The 16,595-nt window shown below is 27.2% G+C and overlaps 1 protein-coding gene and 2 long non-coding RNA genes across 3 annotated transcripts in view; 2 read left to right on the top strand and 1 right to left on the bottom strand.

Annotated features, from left to right (window-relative positions):
- The first annotated feature begins 1,323 nt into the window (after positions 1–1,323).
- LOC126901484 (uncharacterized protein K02A2.6-like) lies at positions 1,324–5,612 on the top strand. Its single transcript, XM_050677952.1, has one exon. It carries the CDS (start codon positions 1,365–1,367, stop codon positions 5,322–5,324), a length of 3,960 nt encoding a protein of 1,319 aa, XP_050533909.1. The 5' UTR covers positions 1,324–1,364; the 3' UTR covers positions 5,325–5,612.
- A 4,175-nt stretch (positions 5,613–9,787) lies between these two features.
- The window catches only part of LOC126901499 (uncharacterized), a 17,700-nt gene continuing 10,892 nt past the window's right edge, over positions 9,788–16,595 (top strand). Inside the window, exon 1 of the long non-coding RNA XR_007703052.1 lies at positions 9,788–9,995. This is a non-coding gene — a long non-coding RNA (uncharacterized LOC126901499). The remainder of the gene's footprint in view (positions 9,996–16,595) is intronic.
- LOC126901500 (uncharacterized) overlaps positions 12,749–16,595 on the bottom strand; it is a 12,991-nt gene continuing 9,144 nt past the window's right edge. Inside the window, exons 2-4 of the long non-coding RNA XR_007703053.1 lie at positions 13,627–13,836; positions 12,992–13,227; positions 12,749–12,819 (exon numbers count right to left, since the gene is read on the bottom strand). This is a non-coding gene — a long non-coding RNA (uncharacterized LOC126901500). The remainder of the gene's footprint in view (positions 12,820–12,991; positions 13,228–13,626; positions 13,837–16,595) is intronic.

The following is a 16,595-nucleotide window of genomic DNA, read 5'->3' as shown; positions in this document are numbered from 1 at the left end:
TAAATAAAATTAATATAAAATATAAAATTTAAGACGAAAGTATTTGTATGAACCATTGCACAATTAAAATTACATAATACTGCTAAGTAATTTTATTGTTCAAATTGTTAGTATATTATGTATACAGAATGTTTAAAGTAAGGAATCAGATCAGTTGTTACAAACAATGAGAAAAATAGAACTCGTTTCCTTACTAAACACTCTGTATAATTGTATATAGTTTGCATAGGTGTAAAAAATATGGGAGGCTATATTGTTTTTTATTCTACTTTTATAGACAACCAATATCTAACACAACCTGCTCACAGGGGTGGATTTAAAATAGAAACTTTTTTACAAAAACTATCTTTTTCAACTTCTTCTTTTTCTTCCTCGCCTTAATCCCAACTACTTGGGGTCGGCCACCCTTATTCTAAACTTCTACTTGCTACGATCTGCTACATCATCTACGCTCACACATCAGCTGTCCTCAAATCGCCTTCAATAGCATCCCTCCATCTCTTTTTTGGTCTTCCTCTACCTCTTCACCCTTCAACATTAATTTCTATATCTGTTCTTACAGCTTCCCATCTTCTTTCCTCATAATATGATCAAACCATTCAAATCTATTTTCTCTCATCATTATTCTCTCAAATTATCATTAACATAGTTTACATAACTAATTTACACTAATACATAGAAAAATTTGCAGTCCTCACAAATAAATTGAATGTATTGAAGGGACAAAGAAGAAATATAGCAATGTGGTAGAGAAGTTTCCCGGCAAGTCTATTATCCAAACTTATGAAATAGAGTATGGATCTATAGCTATCATAAAAATATCTCCAAGCTATCCCTATACAAATATATCTATAATAAATTCAGTATTAAAACAGTTACATTTTTTGACTAAATATGAATAAAATGTAAACTACCAATCATAATTTTACAGTTACACTAATCTTTTTCTTATTCCTCGCTTTTATCCCAACTACTTGTAGTCGGCCATCCTAATCCTAAACTTACACTTGACACGATCTCCCTCATCATCTACGCTTACTACAGCCGTCCTCATATCACATTTAATAACATCCCTTCATCTCTTTTTTGGTCTTTCTCTTACACTTCTTCCTTCAACATTCATTTCTATAACTGTTCTTACAGCTTCCGATTCCTTTTTCCTCATAACATGATCAGACCATCCAAATCTATTTTCTCTCATCTTATCCACGATTGACGCTACTCCTATACTCCCTCTTATTTGCTCGTTTCTTATTCTATTTTTTCTAGTCACTCCATTCATCCATCTAAGCATTCTCATCTCTGCTCTACTTTTTTANAAAAAAATTTAAATATAAAGTTTTGTGGATTAAAGTGGATGTAAAATGGAATTCAACAAACCGGAACCGTTGAAATTAACTGGAAATTTGATTGAAAATTTCAAAATATTTAAACAGGAATTCCAAATATATTATAATGCAACTGAGTGTTCCTCGAAAAAAGAAGAAACTCAGGCAGCGATTCTGTTGAACTTAATTGGAACAGACGGAATAAAAGTGTATAATACACTTAAAATTAAATCTGAAACAGTAAGTGAAATATTAAAAGCATTGGAAAATTATTGCATCCCAAGAAAAAATGAAATCATGGAGCATTATAAATTTTTTTCGCGTAAGCAAGGAGCGGAAGAGCCATTCGACAATTTTTATACTGATTTAAGAAAATTGATCAAAACTTGTGGTTTGGAAACTTGTGAAGATAAATTGTTACGAACACAAATTGTGTTAGGAATACTCAACAAAGACGTCCAGGCTAGTTTGTTGAGAGAGGACCTGTCACTCGATAAAGTAGTCAATCACTGCCGGGCAGCGGAACAGATGGAAATCAACAGAAAAACAATACAAGAAGGAAGCACCAGGTCATTATTCAACATTGAAACAAATCAAAAGGAGTGTCATGGAACAGTTTCATATGGTCAGTCAGCACAGGAATCAAATTCAAAATCAGGTTTTAAAAATAATAGTATGTTGTCTAAAAAAATTAGTAATAAGGAAAATTATTTTATTAATAATTGTACAAGATGTGGCAAAAGTCATAAAATTAATATGTGTCCAGCATTTAAAAAAATATGTAGTAATTGTGGTGGTGTAAATCATTTTAAAATTATGTGTAAAAAGGATAAAAAATTTATTTATAGTAAAAAACAAGTAAATAGTTTTGAGAATGCTAATAGTGTTGAGAATTATGTGTCGTTAGATGCTCTTGAAATCATGTGTTCAGAAGAAGTGAAAAAACAAAATAGATCTTGGATTGGAGAAATTATAATTAATGATTATAAAACAAGTATAAAACTTGATACATGTGCTGAATTAAATGTAATGCCTTCTAAATTGTTTAATAAATTAAAAAATGTAAATATTGATAATAGTAATGTTGTAATCAAATCATTTGGAGGTTATTTAACAAAATCGAATGGTAAAGTCTTAGTTGAATTAAAAAATGGATATTATAAGTGTAATAGAGTATTTGAAATTGTAAATTATGAGGGATTACCATTATTAAGTTATGAAGCATGTATAGCTTTAAATTATATTAAAAAAGATGTGAATGAGATTGAAACTATTATAAGGGATAATATAAAGGAAAATTTTATTTCTAAAAATAAGGATGTTTTTGAAGGTATAGGGAAATTTCCTGATAAAATAAATATTAAATTAGTTGATAGTGTTATACCCAAATGTAATCCACCTAGGAGAGTTCCAAATAAATTAATGGTTAAGTTAAAAGAGCAACTAGATAGAATGATTAAACTAGATATTATTCAAGAAAGCAGTGAACCAAGTGAGTGGCAAAGTAATTTAGTAATTATTGAAAAGCCTGATAAATCTCTCAGATTATGTTTAGATCCAAGAGAAATTAATAAATATGTGGTAAGGGAAATGTATCAAATACCCCTATTGGATGATATGAGATCTGTCCTTAGTAATAAAAGTATTTATAGTTTGTTTGATTTAAAAGAAGGTTTTTATCATTGTGAATTAGATTCTGAATCTGTTAAGTTGTGTACTTTTAGTAGTCCTTTTGGATCATATAGTTTTAAGCGTTTACCATTTGGTTTGTCAATGGCACCAGAGATTTTTCAAAAACTAATGATGAAATATTTTGGTGATATTCCAGGAGTATTAATATATTTTGATGATTTATTAGTGTGTGCTAGTTCTAGAGAGGAACATGATAAAATTATTTGTAGAGTATTGGAAAGAGCTCGAAAATATAATATTAAGTTTAATTCAAAGAAATTACAATATGCAACTAATGAAGTTAAATTTTTAGGATTTATTTTTAATGAAAAGGGAGTAAAACCTGATAATGATAAAATTCAGTCTATACAAGAGTTAACAACACCTATAAATAAAAAACAACTCCAATCATTCTTAGGAATGATAAATTATTTAAGAGCATTTTTACCTAATTTATCGGAACGATTAAAACCTTTTAGAGAGCTTCTAAAAAAGAATGTTTTGTGGAATTGGAGTGTTGAATGTGAAAGGGCATTTTGTGATTTGAAGGAGAGTCTATGTAATGTGACAATATTGGCTAATTTTAATAACGATCAAGACCTAGAAATACAATGTGATGCGTCTGAGGGGGCTTTGGGCTGTTGTATTTTCCAAAACAAGCGGCCTATATATTATGCATCGAGATGTCTGAGTGAAATTGAGAAAACATATGCTCAAATAGAAAAAGAAATGCTTGCTATTTCTTTTGCATGTACTAAGTTTCATTCATTGATTTATGGAAGAAAAGTGACTGTGTTTACTGATCACCAACCTCTTGTTTCAATTATGTTAAAAGAACTGAACAAAATTCCCAATAATCGAATAAGGAGATTACGAATGAAATGTATGTTGTATGATATTAAGGTGAAATATCTCCCAGGTAGAGAAATGTATGTAGCTGATTTGTTAAGCAGGAATTATATTAAAAGAGATGTAACCGGTGAAACGATAGTAAATGATGTAGTTCATGCAATTAGTGAAATACAAATTAATTTTTCAAATGATAAGGAGGATGAGTTTAAGAGAAATACTGGAAATGATGAGGTGTTAAAACAAATTATGGAATTTTGTAAAAAAGGTTGGCTTAAGGTTAAGTGTGAGGGTGAACTCAAACATTATTGGAAATTGAGAAATGAAATATACTTGGAGAATGGATTAATTTATTATGGTAGTCGACTAGTTATTCCTAAGGTTATGAGACAATATATAATTAAAAAGCTTCATGAACCACATTTTGGTATAAGTAAAACAAAAGCTAGAGCAAAACAATTATTTTACTATCCAGGTATAAACAATGAGATAGAAAATTGGATTAGTGCTTGTCCAGTATGTTTAAAATTTAGCTCTAGTAAAACTAAAGAACCTTTAAAATCACATTTTATACCTAATATTCCATTTTATAAAATTGCACTAGACATTGCTGAGTATAATAAAATAAATTACCTAATTATTGAGGATTACTATTCTAGATGGCTAGAGGTTATTAAATTAGGTTCTAAAACAAGTGAATCAGTAGTAATTAAGTTAAAAGAAGTATTTAGTAAATTTGGCATACCAAATGAAGTCGTAGCTGATAATATGCCTTTTGGTAGTGTTAACTTTCATCAGTTTGCTAAAGAGTGGAATTTTAAAATTACCAACACAAGTCCACAGCATGCACAGAGCAATGGGCTTGCAGAAAAAGGAGTTGGGATAGCTAAAAATATGTTAAAAAAGTGCTTGTATACAGGTTTGGATTTTGAATTGTGTTTACTTATGTATAGAAATACACCCGTTGCTGGTCTATCTTATAGCCCCGCCCAACTTTTACAAAGTAGAGAACTTAGGAGTACATTAATAGTGAAAGATAATAACTTAAAACCAAATGTTGTAGAATGTTATGATGAAATGTTAAAAAATAAACAAAAACAAAAAGAATGGTATGATAAAACTGCTAAATTTAATAATTATGAGTTTAGGGAAGGACATCTAGTATATGTGCAAGATAAATTCAAAAAGGTTTGGGAACCTGGAACTATAATTAAAAAACTCAAATATCCTAGAAGTTTCTTAATTAAATTATTAACAGGAAGTGTAATTAGGAGAAATGTGAAATGGTTAAAAAGGAGGAGAAATATTGAAATTTATGAGGAGGATAATGATGGATTTTCAAATGCAAGAGAGGAAACTAATAATAAACCTATAGATAATAAAGAAAGTAGTGAGGTACAGTTGAATGATAATAATGTAGTAAAAAATAAACGAACAATCAAAAAACCACAAAAGTATAATGATTATGTATTTTAATAAAATGATGTGTATTATTTTGTACTTGTATTATTGTTAATTTATTTTTGTTAATTGATAGCAAAATTAATTTTAAAGTAATTTCTATAAAAAAAAAAAAAAAAAAAGAGATGTTGCAGTGGTAACACTGCTTTTATAATGTTTGCATTGATAAATAAATAAGTTGTTGTTTTAATTTTAAAATAAATATAAAATAAAAGTGTGCTTTCTTGTATTATAGAATAAACATAATTTCTATTTAATTAAAATTAGTTTTTATTTACACCTAGAGATTTAAAGACTAAAATTAAAACAATCCCTTCATCTCTTTTTTGGTCTTTCTCTTACAATTCTTCCTTCAACATTCATTTCTATAACTGTTCTTACAGCTTCCGATTCCTTTTTCCTCATAACATGATCAGACCATCCAAATCTATTTTCTCTCATCTTATCCACGATTGACGCTACTCCTATACTCCCTCTTATTTGCTCGTTTCTTATTCTATTTTTTCTAGTCACTCCATTCATCCATCTAAGCATTCTCATCTCTGCTCTACTTTTTTATCAACCGTCCAACACTCTGAACCAGACATCATAGCTGGTCGTACTACAGTCTTATAAAATTTACCTTTCAGTCTCATCGGAATTCTTTTATCTATAATAAATTTAAAACAGTTACATTTTTTGACTAAATGTGAATAGAATGTAAACTATAATTATAATTTTACAGTTACACTAATAGTTTTACAAATTATCAAAAAATCCTATAAAAAGTTATAGTAAGGATTTAGGTATTAAATACCTCATAAATTGTAAATTCTGAACTATACATCATAGCTGGCCTTATTACAGTCTTGTAGAATTTATGTTACAGCTTCATTGGAATTTTTTTATCGCATAAGACGCCTGACGCTTCTCTCCACTTCAACCACTCGCACTTAATTCTGTGTCTTACATCCTCGTCAATATCACCACTCTTTTGCACAACTGACCCTGAATACTTAAAACTCTCCTCCTCTCCAGTCAAGTCCTCGCCTATTGTCACTCACCTCTTCATTTCACCTACCTCGTGTTCTCCTTTGTCAAACTCGTACTCTATATACTCTATCTTACTTCTACTTATTCTTAAACCCCTTTTTTCAAAAGCTGATCTCCACACCTCTAGCCTTTAGCCTCTAGCCTTTAAAGCTAGAAATTAATCATCTTTGATTAATTTCCTCCCTATTTTCTCCTATTATCACTATATCATCAGCAAACAACATGCATCATGGCACTTCTCCTTGTATTTTTCTAATAATTTCATCCATCACTATAGAGAATAAATAAGGGTTTAAAGCAGTATCCTGATCCCCTTTTTTTCTTACCCGAAAACCTTCTCTTACTCCTCCTACGCTTTTTACCCTGATACAAGTGCCATCATACATATCTTCTATTATATTAATATACCTTTCGGGACTCCTTTTCTCATTAATGTCAACTTTAAAACCTCTCTCAGTACTCTATCATACGTTTTCTTCAAATTTATAAATAACATACACAGCTTTTTCTTCTTTTCCCTAAACTTTTCTATTAGTTGTTTTACACAAAATACTGGCTCCATAGTTGATTTACCAGGCATAAATCCAAATTGGTTTTTAGATACCGATGTCTCATTTTTTATTCTTTTATCTATTATCTTTTCCCAAATTTTCATTCTATGACTCATAAGCTTTATGCTTCTATAATTTCCACACTCCTATATGTCTCTTTCACGTTTAAATATCGGCTCCATAATACTATTCCTCCATTCATTTGGAATTTTCCCTTCTCATCTTTTTCAACCATACTTTTAAAAATGTTCTGGAAATCTGCATTATTTAAACGTATATCAAATTATAGTTTATGCCATATACTATAAAATTAAAAAAAAAAATTTGTCCTGACACCTTATCTTCTACGTGCAAACGGCTGCCGTAGTTAAAAAAATGCTATTTTTTTGTTAAAATTTTCAACTTTAAACTGCTATAACTTTTTGAATAATGTATGTATCAACAAAACATTTTTTTTCTAAATACATTATATATACCTTTTTCATTTAACATACATTTTATTTAAATTGGACAATTTTCTTTTATACAGGACACTTCCAAAACTTGAAAAATACGTATAAAAAGTAGAAATTTTTCAACTTAACTTTTGAAAATGTTTCGGAAATACTGCGTCCATTGAACATATGTTAAATTAAAGCTTACAATAAATACTATAAAATAATAAGAAAAAAAATTTGTCCTGACACCTTTTCTTCTATAGGAAAATGGCTATCGAATTTAACGAAACTTAAAATTTTTATGTAAAAATCACTGTTTAACATAAAATATTTCAATATGTAAAACTGCTAAACTAACTAACTATAACTTTTTGAAAAATGAACACATTAAAATTATTTTTTTTTATATTGAAACCTTAGATATTTTTTTTCATTTGATATAATTTTTTTGAAAATCTGACTCTAAACCTGCCCACAGAAGGAATTAAAAAAAACAATCTTTGCACACAAGTTATGCTTTTTCAATTTTTGAATATGTTCCGGAAATATTAACACTTTTATTTAGTCTTAAATTAAAGCTTATATTATTATTTAGAATAAAGTTCAAAAGACATAAGAAGTTAAATTTATTTAAAAATTTTGCCTTTTTAAAGTCTAAAAAGTAACTAAAATTTGAATTAGTTTAAATTGCTTATTTTATTAAAGACGAAAGCAACGAATTATTGTGGTTATTCACGGTTAGGGTAGCAGGTTCGAATCGCCTGTGGCTAATTGTAAAATATTTACTTGTGGAGGGGAATTGTATAATAATGTATATTATAACCTTACAATTATAAGGCAAATGCCGATATTTTTTTTATTTTGTCTGATTTTATTAATTCCAAGGTTAAAAAATTTTCGCTATGTTAACATGAGTTATTAAATTTAAATATAAATATAAATTGCATATATATTATATTAAATACAATTAAACACAGTGTCGTAAGTTACATGTATTTTTCTTAAAATATTCTGATAATTTTTTTAAAAAACTGATCAAATTTTTTAATAATCCTTATGCTTTTAAATAGGTGGTACTATTGGAATTAAATTAATATTGAACTATATATTTTAACTGGAGTAAAATAAATCCCAGCAAAATATTGAGAGTTTATCTATATTTTATTTTATACATTGATAAAATTTTTGGTTTGGAAATTATGAACTAGTGTTAAATTAATATAATATAAAAATCATAAAATCATTTTTAGAATATCAAAAGAATTAATATATAAATATAAAAATATTCAACCTATGTATCGTACAGATATCGTGTTTGACACCAATATAGAGCTATGCGGTAATGAAGACCCTGACGAATCTGTGAAGATGAATTTTAGTCTAGTTGCGTTAGTGGCTATTATCAGGAGAGGTCTGAGGCATTGCAGCTCCACCCCTCAAAACTTAATCGTAACCTAATTTTTTACTGAAAATGATAGTTCTAGAAATATTTTGGATAAAAATAATATAAATTATAAAAATATTTCTTCTGTCTTCCTAAAAAAATATCCATGGACCAGTGGTGTATTTACAGAGGTTGTATATTTTATGACTATGGTAGTGAAGGCTTGTATCTTTTCACTACTCTACGTTCTAAAAAGTATCTAGAACCCCGTAAAAAATGTATAATACGATACTAAGTTTTTCTTATGAATCGACTTCTATGGACGAGTGTTATCAATATTTTATGAAGTCAATATTTATGAAATGTGTCTTTTAATATTTTTTTTTTTTTTAGTTATTAATTTGTTTTTGAATAATTTTAGTAAATAATCTTTAGCATATTTACTATAATAAAAAAAATTCAGGCCCTCTCCAAAATGAGTTCAAAATACGTCTCTACTCCGGACTTTTTAATCTAAGTCCGCTACAAGTTAACTTAATTATATAGTAGGCTAGGAATTATATGTATTTATAATTTTTATTCGAGCTACTTTGAAGGGTCTTAAGTTTGTGCAATCTTGTCATAGGATTATTTAGTAGCATAGAAGTAGTTTTTTGTTTTACATGGAGACAAACAACCTAATCCTTCTCCCCCACCAAAACTATAACCTCGATAACAGCCTATTACTAAGTTTTCAATTAATATAAATTTGTATTGGCTAATGGTGTGTTCTGAATAACTTAACAAAATTTATAAACGCGTATAAACCTTAGCAATAATTACATGTATATTAGTATTGAACTAGGTTTTAGATAGTTAGCCAGATACTTATTTTTATTAAGAGGTTCTTAAGAGTCTACTATTCCATTTTGGGTCAGCAAACAGTTTTCTTCACAAAGACAACATGGTCTTCATAGCTTTGTTTACTACAGGTAAGCGGTAACCTCGTCGAAACGAGTTCGGTCGCCTTCCACACCCCTTCCTACTTTTTCACTATTTGTATACAACACGTTCTGTACGTTCAGTCGTTGAACGTCAGCTATGTCGTGTGTGTCGTTATTGCCTAAGAGTTAAACAAATTTATAAGAACGAGTGCGATTTGAAATTTTCATTTAAAATATGTCAAAAAATGTGTATGTTTATTAAAATTTAAAAGATTGTGTTATTGCATCGATTTAGTACTACAAAATGTATTGAGTTGTGTTTTAAAAGGATACCATGATATTGTTGAAATAATTTAAGAGTAAGTTTTAAATAAATAATGTGTGTATACATTTTATGTATGTGATTTTTCATGACTAAATTAACGCTTAAGTTTCTAACAAATCATTAAAAAATATAGTACATTACTGAGAAAACAATATCAAGATAAATGTCACAATTTATTGCAATTTGTTCGGTTTTATAACCCAAGTATAATGAATTTGTTACCTATTTGATCGAGTATATAATGTAAACCTTGGTCTTGCACTTTTTCCAGAATAAAAATTTTACAAATGATCCTATCATAGAATATATAAGAGGAAAAATCAATTTTATTAGTAAGTCGGCCATGAAATTACTGTTAGTGTCATATTAGAAAAAACTACTATACCAGTAATCGCACAAATCTTCATTATAAATTAATTTGTATATACTAAAAGTAGCTGGTCAAGATATCAGTGGTATTAGTTCTTAATTTCAAGTACATACCATCTTATTAGCTTTATATTGATTTCGCCTAATCTTAGGTAATTTTTATTTTTAATTTTCTTCTATTAATTAACTTATAATTTATAATATTCAGAACTATTCTTCGTTAGACACTAAAGTGAACTAATTATGTAATTATAAATTGTAATAATTCTTTGAAGATTATACGTTAAAATCTATTACGACTTTAGCTCAAACAGTAATCGTTTAAATTTTAGTTTAATATTTTGTTATTTACTTTAGTTACTCAAAATGATTAATTCTTAATTAGCCTTGATTTGAGAGGTTGGTAGACAATCCATTGTTTTTTGGCTTTTTTGTAAAGTTACGTGTTTATATGTTTCTATAACATGTTGTTTTAGAAATTCTTATGATGTAATTTGTGTTCAAAATGAATTGTCTGAAGACGTTAACTTGTAATAGCTGAATTCCTCTCTCATTTGAAATATTTATATTTAGATACTAATTGAACAGCAAAAGTTTTAGGGATATATTTATGTTAGTATTGTCATTATTACTGTTTCACGTATAGATAAAAATTTTTTCACTATTAATTTATTAATTTGTGTACTATTATGCTGAATATTATAGAATAATTCTATATTTTTATATACTCATGGTCGTCGCTTAAAAAAAATTGCCTGTAGTTTCATACTCGGTTCATATTTATGTATAATAAACCTGACAGGAAGCTGTTCTACCGTATTGCTTAATATTTTTTTTCTACCACCATCAATTTTAATTAGTTTTTGAAAATTGCTAATGTTTCTAGGGGTTAAAGCCAAAGAACTACTGTGAAAACGACACTAATCTTATCCTCCAAATTGAAGTTCTAAGTTGCATTGTTGTACCCCAATCTGGTAATTAGGTTTCTTTAAAAATAGTTGAACTCCATAGGCACAACTTGAATAAAATTTTTGAAAGGACATTTATAGTTTTTCCATTTTTTTAAATATTTTTATCAAACAATAAATATAATTTACTAAATTATTATTAAACGTTAATTAAAATATATCATCCATTAATAATTAAAGTATTAAAGTAACGTTATTTTCTTCATAAACAAATCAGAGACATGTTTAATTACAATATATTTACAGTAAAATTTAATTTTAAATTGCTGTTAGAGCATTTATTATATTAAATGTATATTTTTACACAACAAAAGTACATTTATCTAAAATGAATTTTAGATAGAATTTTCCCTGATTAATGTTATAAATCAATTTAACAATAAGAATATAGTGTGTACATGTTGTAGAGTTAGTTTCCAGGATTACGACAAATATTTCTTACTAATATTGTTTGGTTACTATTTAGTCACGTATAATTTTAAAAATCACGTTTTCGAAAAACACCTCGTGTTCAGTTTTTAGAAGGTTAGTTGCTCTAATCTGAATAAACTGTATGGGTCGTATCTCAAAAAAAGCATTTCGATTTAAATTATTTCAAAGTTTCGACCTCCCGATTTTGAGCTTCTTTGAACTTACAATGCGATGTACATCCACTTTTTTTAGCATTCTTTTAAAATTTTAAATGTTAGTTTTTCATTCGAGTAATTTTGTTTCAGAGATTATATTGATTTTTATTTTTAAGTGCTATATGTTATGTTATATTTTTATTAATCTATACCCTAATTTTATTAAAAAATAGTTGATTTCCAGTCCGAATGATAAACTAAGCATCAATAATAAATAATTATTTTGACTATTAAAGAAATACTTTCAGTTATATGAGATATAACTTAAATAATACAATTAATGTCAGTTTCATGATCACTCAAAACTAGGGAGGAAATTATGTATTATCTTTTTTAGAAAATATGACTCAATATAGTTTGAAGATATTTTTGTTATATTACTTAGGTGTAGTCGTATAATTAATGATTATCTACATTAAAAATGTACGAATGTTTACTTCTGAAAGATTCTATATTATGTCTTATAAGACAAAATGAAAGACAATGAACGTATACGTTCATTGTCTTTGAAATATTAGTATAATTTGATCCACAACATTACTTATGATCTCGTATCCTTTGGAGTGAAATATCATTTACTTTGTATAATATTAATGTAGCTTAAATTGCTATAAATGGTGGATATCTAACGACGGTCAGTTTTAATTTCATAATCACGTTTTAAAGTACCTGCGTACATAACTCACTTTTAAAGGCACAGCTTATTTAATATTTCATTCCAGTCAATTAGGTTTGTCAGAAAGGAATGTTTGAAGTGTCAAAGAATATTATATAGGCATTGACCCAGCAATATGTTTAATGGCTTCTCAATCATAATATCCTATGTACATTATGTATCATAACTATAACATTATGAAGTAGAATGATACTTATATCAACTATTATAGCTTTACACCTATAATTATACCAACTTGGATTAAATTTAAATTAATTTTTCCTGCTTATATATATAGTTTAATTTTATTGATACAAACTAGTAGTAAAAGTAGTATTAAATATGAATAAAATTAGATAAAATAAAGTTACTATAATTATTAAAAATTGTAAAAATGTTTTGTATCTATTACATTAATTGATTGGGGATGATGTGATCGAGTGTTTAGGCGGCAATTAATTAATGCACATTGGTAAGGTTTGAGAATTAGTCACACATGATTCCATTTGCTGAACGATCAATGTTCCCATCTCTCTCTCTGTGGCGTCAGCTTAACTTCAGTGTTCATGTATGTTAAACTGTGATTTGAATGAGCTCCTTCGTTTTCCATTAGTGCATCATAAAACTCATTAATTATAATTTTTGACTCTATGTAATTTAAAATAACAAAATTGAGATAAATTTATTTTTAATTTTTAACTAGAGAAATGGTATCAGTCATTGTTGAGTTTAGTACCAGTTTTATAAACAATAACTAGTTTTTGGCACTTGTGTGTTTGATACACCATAAATATTCTATTAAGAAATAAGGAACATTAATAATTACCATTATTAATGATTAATGTATAGGGTAATTAAATAACATTATTCAACTAATTAAAATTTATATTTTGGATTTAATATAACCAAGTTTTGCTAAAAATTTTAAAGATATAGAAGCACATTAAAATTTACCGCAATACTGCAGAAATTATAAGCATCAAAACGTGAATATCATAGAAAATTACACATGTGATTATTTATTATACGAATAAGTGTACAACTTACATAATTCTAACTCTCTCGAATGCTACGAGGCTGTTGAAGTCTCCAGGCGTTATTGAGCTCGCATTCTTCTATGTAGGTCGTCTTATTCTCGATTTCGCCAACCTGTACAGTATTATCATTTTATTTTATATTCAGTCATATTTGTGTAAAGTGATATTTGAGTTTTTAAAACTTCTTATGAGAAATAAAAATGTGAACTCTATGTACTGCCTATAATTAAAAAAATTAATATTATTTCATATATTCATACTAAGGCTTAAAGTATCATAATTAAAAAACACAAAAAATATTTATTATCAAAATATTTTAACAAGAATGAAATAAAATTGATTTTATATTTTGAATATTTATCATTTTCTTTATAATACATCTTATTTAATAATTGTTATTATTAATAATTAACTTTTCTACTTTTCTTCTTTTTCCTCACTTTTATCCCAACTACTTGTAGTCGGCCATCCTAATCTAAACTTACACTTGACATGGTATTCCTCATCATCTACGCTTACTACAGCCGTCCTCATATCACATTTAATAACATCCCTTCATCTCTTTTTTGGTCTTCCTCTACCACTTTTTCCTTCAACATTCATTTCTATAACTGTTCTTACAGCTTCCGATTCCTTTTTCCTCATAACATGATCAGACCATCCAAATCTGTTTTCTCTCATTTTATCCACGATTGACGCTACACCTATACTCCCTCTTATATGCTCGTTTCTTATTCTATCTTTTTTAGTCACTCCACTCATCCATCTAAGCATTCTCATCTCTGCTACACTCATTCTTTGCTCTACTTCCTTGTCAACTGCCCAACACTCTGAACCATACATCATAGATGGTCGTACTACAGTCTTATAAAATACTTAAATTAGAATTTTTCTTGCCTAATCAGTTAGTTGATATTATTTAAATTTGATTGTGAAATTTAAAAAATAAAAAACATTTAATAAAAACCAATAATAAGCGAAATAAAACACTGTAATTTACAGCGTTGACTTTTTTGTAACTAATTTTTTTTTGTTTGAAGAAGAAATATTTTTTATTAGTTATTTTCCTGAATAAAATTTCGAAAAAACCTTTCAATATAAAGATAATTTTTTAATAATCTGAATTTTGAATATCGAGTGGTAACTTTGAAGATAATTATCTTAATAATGTATATTTATGTCAAATTAAATCTTAACTGTTGATCATATATGATTTTATAATTTATAAAATGACGAGTACTAATATTTCATAATGTCTGGAATTTCAAGTGCTTAAATGACACGCAGTTTCTTATGTTGGAGTGTATTAAGTAGGGAAGCTATTGGACCATATCGACGTAATTGTAATCACCTTAATTTATTACACGTTTAGAGATATTTTTTATTTTGGTTTTAAATTTATATATTAAATATATTTAATGAGCTTGTTTTTGTATCTAAAATTTAGTTTATTACTCCTGTATTTGATTATAATCGAGTATGTGAATAAGTCACATGCTTTTGACGTGGACGTGCATGTGATTAATTATAGAATTAATACAAAATGATTTTTGATTTCCATGTTTAACATTTCTTCTTAAATTTATTAACGGCAAAGTAAAGATAACAATTAATTTTAGCACATCTACTTTCTAAATTATTTACTATAACTATTTATTACATTATTTTCAAAAAACTTATACTAGGTTGACAAACATATACAACACTTAACAACAAAATAACAAAAAATGTGTAAACAATAATACATATTTAGTAGCAATATTTAAAAACTGTCAGTTATTTTATTTTTATAACTTATAAATATGCTTAGAAAAATAAAACAATTCATATTATTACTTGTGTAACATAATTTGTTACATTTGGCATAAGTATTATAAAATAAAATGTATTTTTCTGTTAAGTACACGTGTTCAGTTCTTAAAAACTGTAGGTTGTATACCGTTTCATTGCGTGGATGATTGTTTATATATTTAATTATATTACATAATTTGTTCATTTCGATTTGAATGTCTGGTTTTTGATAAAAGAAAATTTTGCAACTTTAAATATTGCTATTTAAATCGTAATCTACCTTTTTTTTGTTATTGTGGTGTCAATTGTATTAAAATACATAGTAACGAAACTATAGTTTACAAGATTGTTGTTAAAATTATTATTATAATAGCAATCATGTATAAATTATCGAAATACAAAAAAAAAAAATTAAATTAAAAATGTATACAAATAGCCAGGTGTACTATAACTAATTTTGTATTTATTTAAATCGCGGCCTTTTTTATTAAAGAAAAACAGAAAAATATGAAACTAAAATATTTTGGTTTGGTTAATTTGGAAAATATTACAATATACTCACGAGTTACTCTATTTGAAAATTATTATTATTTTTTTATTTCAATTCTAGAATTGTTTTTTACATTTTTGGGTAAACTAACATTAATGAATAATAAACATTACTTGGTAATTCTATTACTTTGATTCGCCCTAGTAGCGTTGTAGTTACAATATGCTCAACCTTTTAAAAATTACAGGTTATGTTTTGATCTTTTTTTTTTTGGTTATTATTTAAAAATAATTTTTAGGGATCGTTTTTAAATCTTGTGTTATAATTCCAATTTTTATGCGGAGGTCTGTCTAATAGGAGGTATCACTTGTGAAATACAGACAATTGTTAACGGTATCCTAGAATTTTCACTCTTTATCATAGTAGTCATGTTAACACATGGCTAACACAATATGTTCCGGTTTATTGTTTGTTAACTGATCATAAATATATGCGATCAAATGTTTTTTTTTATATAGCCCATTTTGGTATTGTTATNAGCAAATGCTTTTTTTTATATAGCCCATTTTGGTATTGTTATTATTTTTTTAGAAATTTTTTCGTCGATAATTTTACTCTAAAAGTGAGTGTTATCAAAATATTAACGAGGTCGCAATGGCTATTATTGTAATATTATTGTAGATTATTGAAAATCTAAT

Source organism: Daktulosphaira vitifoliae, unplaced genomic scaffold (assembly GCF_025091365.1).
Source record: "Daktulosphaira vitifoliae isolate Bord-2020 unplaced genomic scaffold, ASM2509136v1 Scaffold_3, whole genome shotgun sequence".
Classification (NCBI taxonomy): domain Eukaryota; kingdom Metazoa; phylum Arthropoda; class Insecta; order Hemiptera; family Phylloxeridae; genus Daktulosphaira; species Daktulosphaira vitifoliae.
The sequence above is the reverse complement of the archived record's forward strand: the minus strand, read 5'-3'. Positions and strand labels throughout refer to the sequence as shown.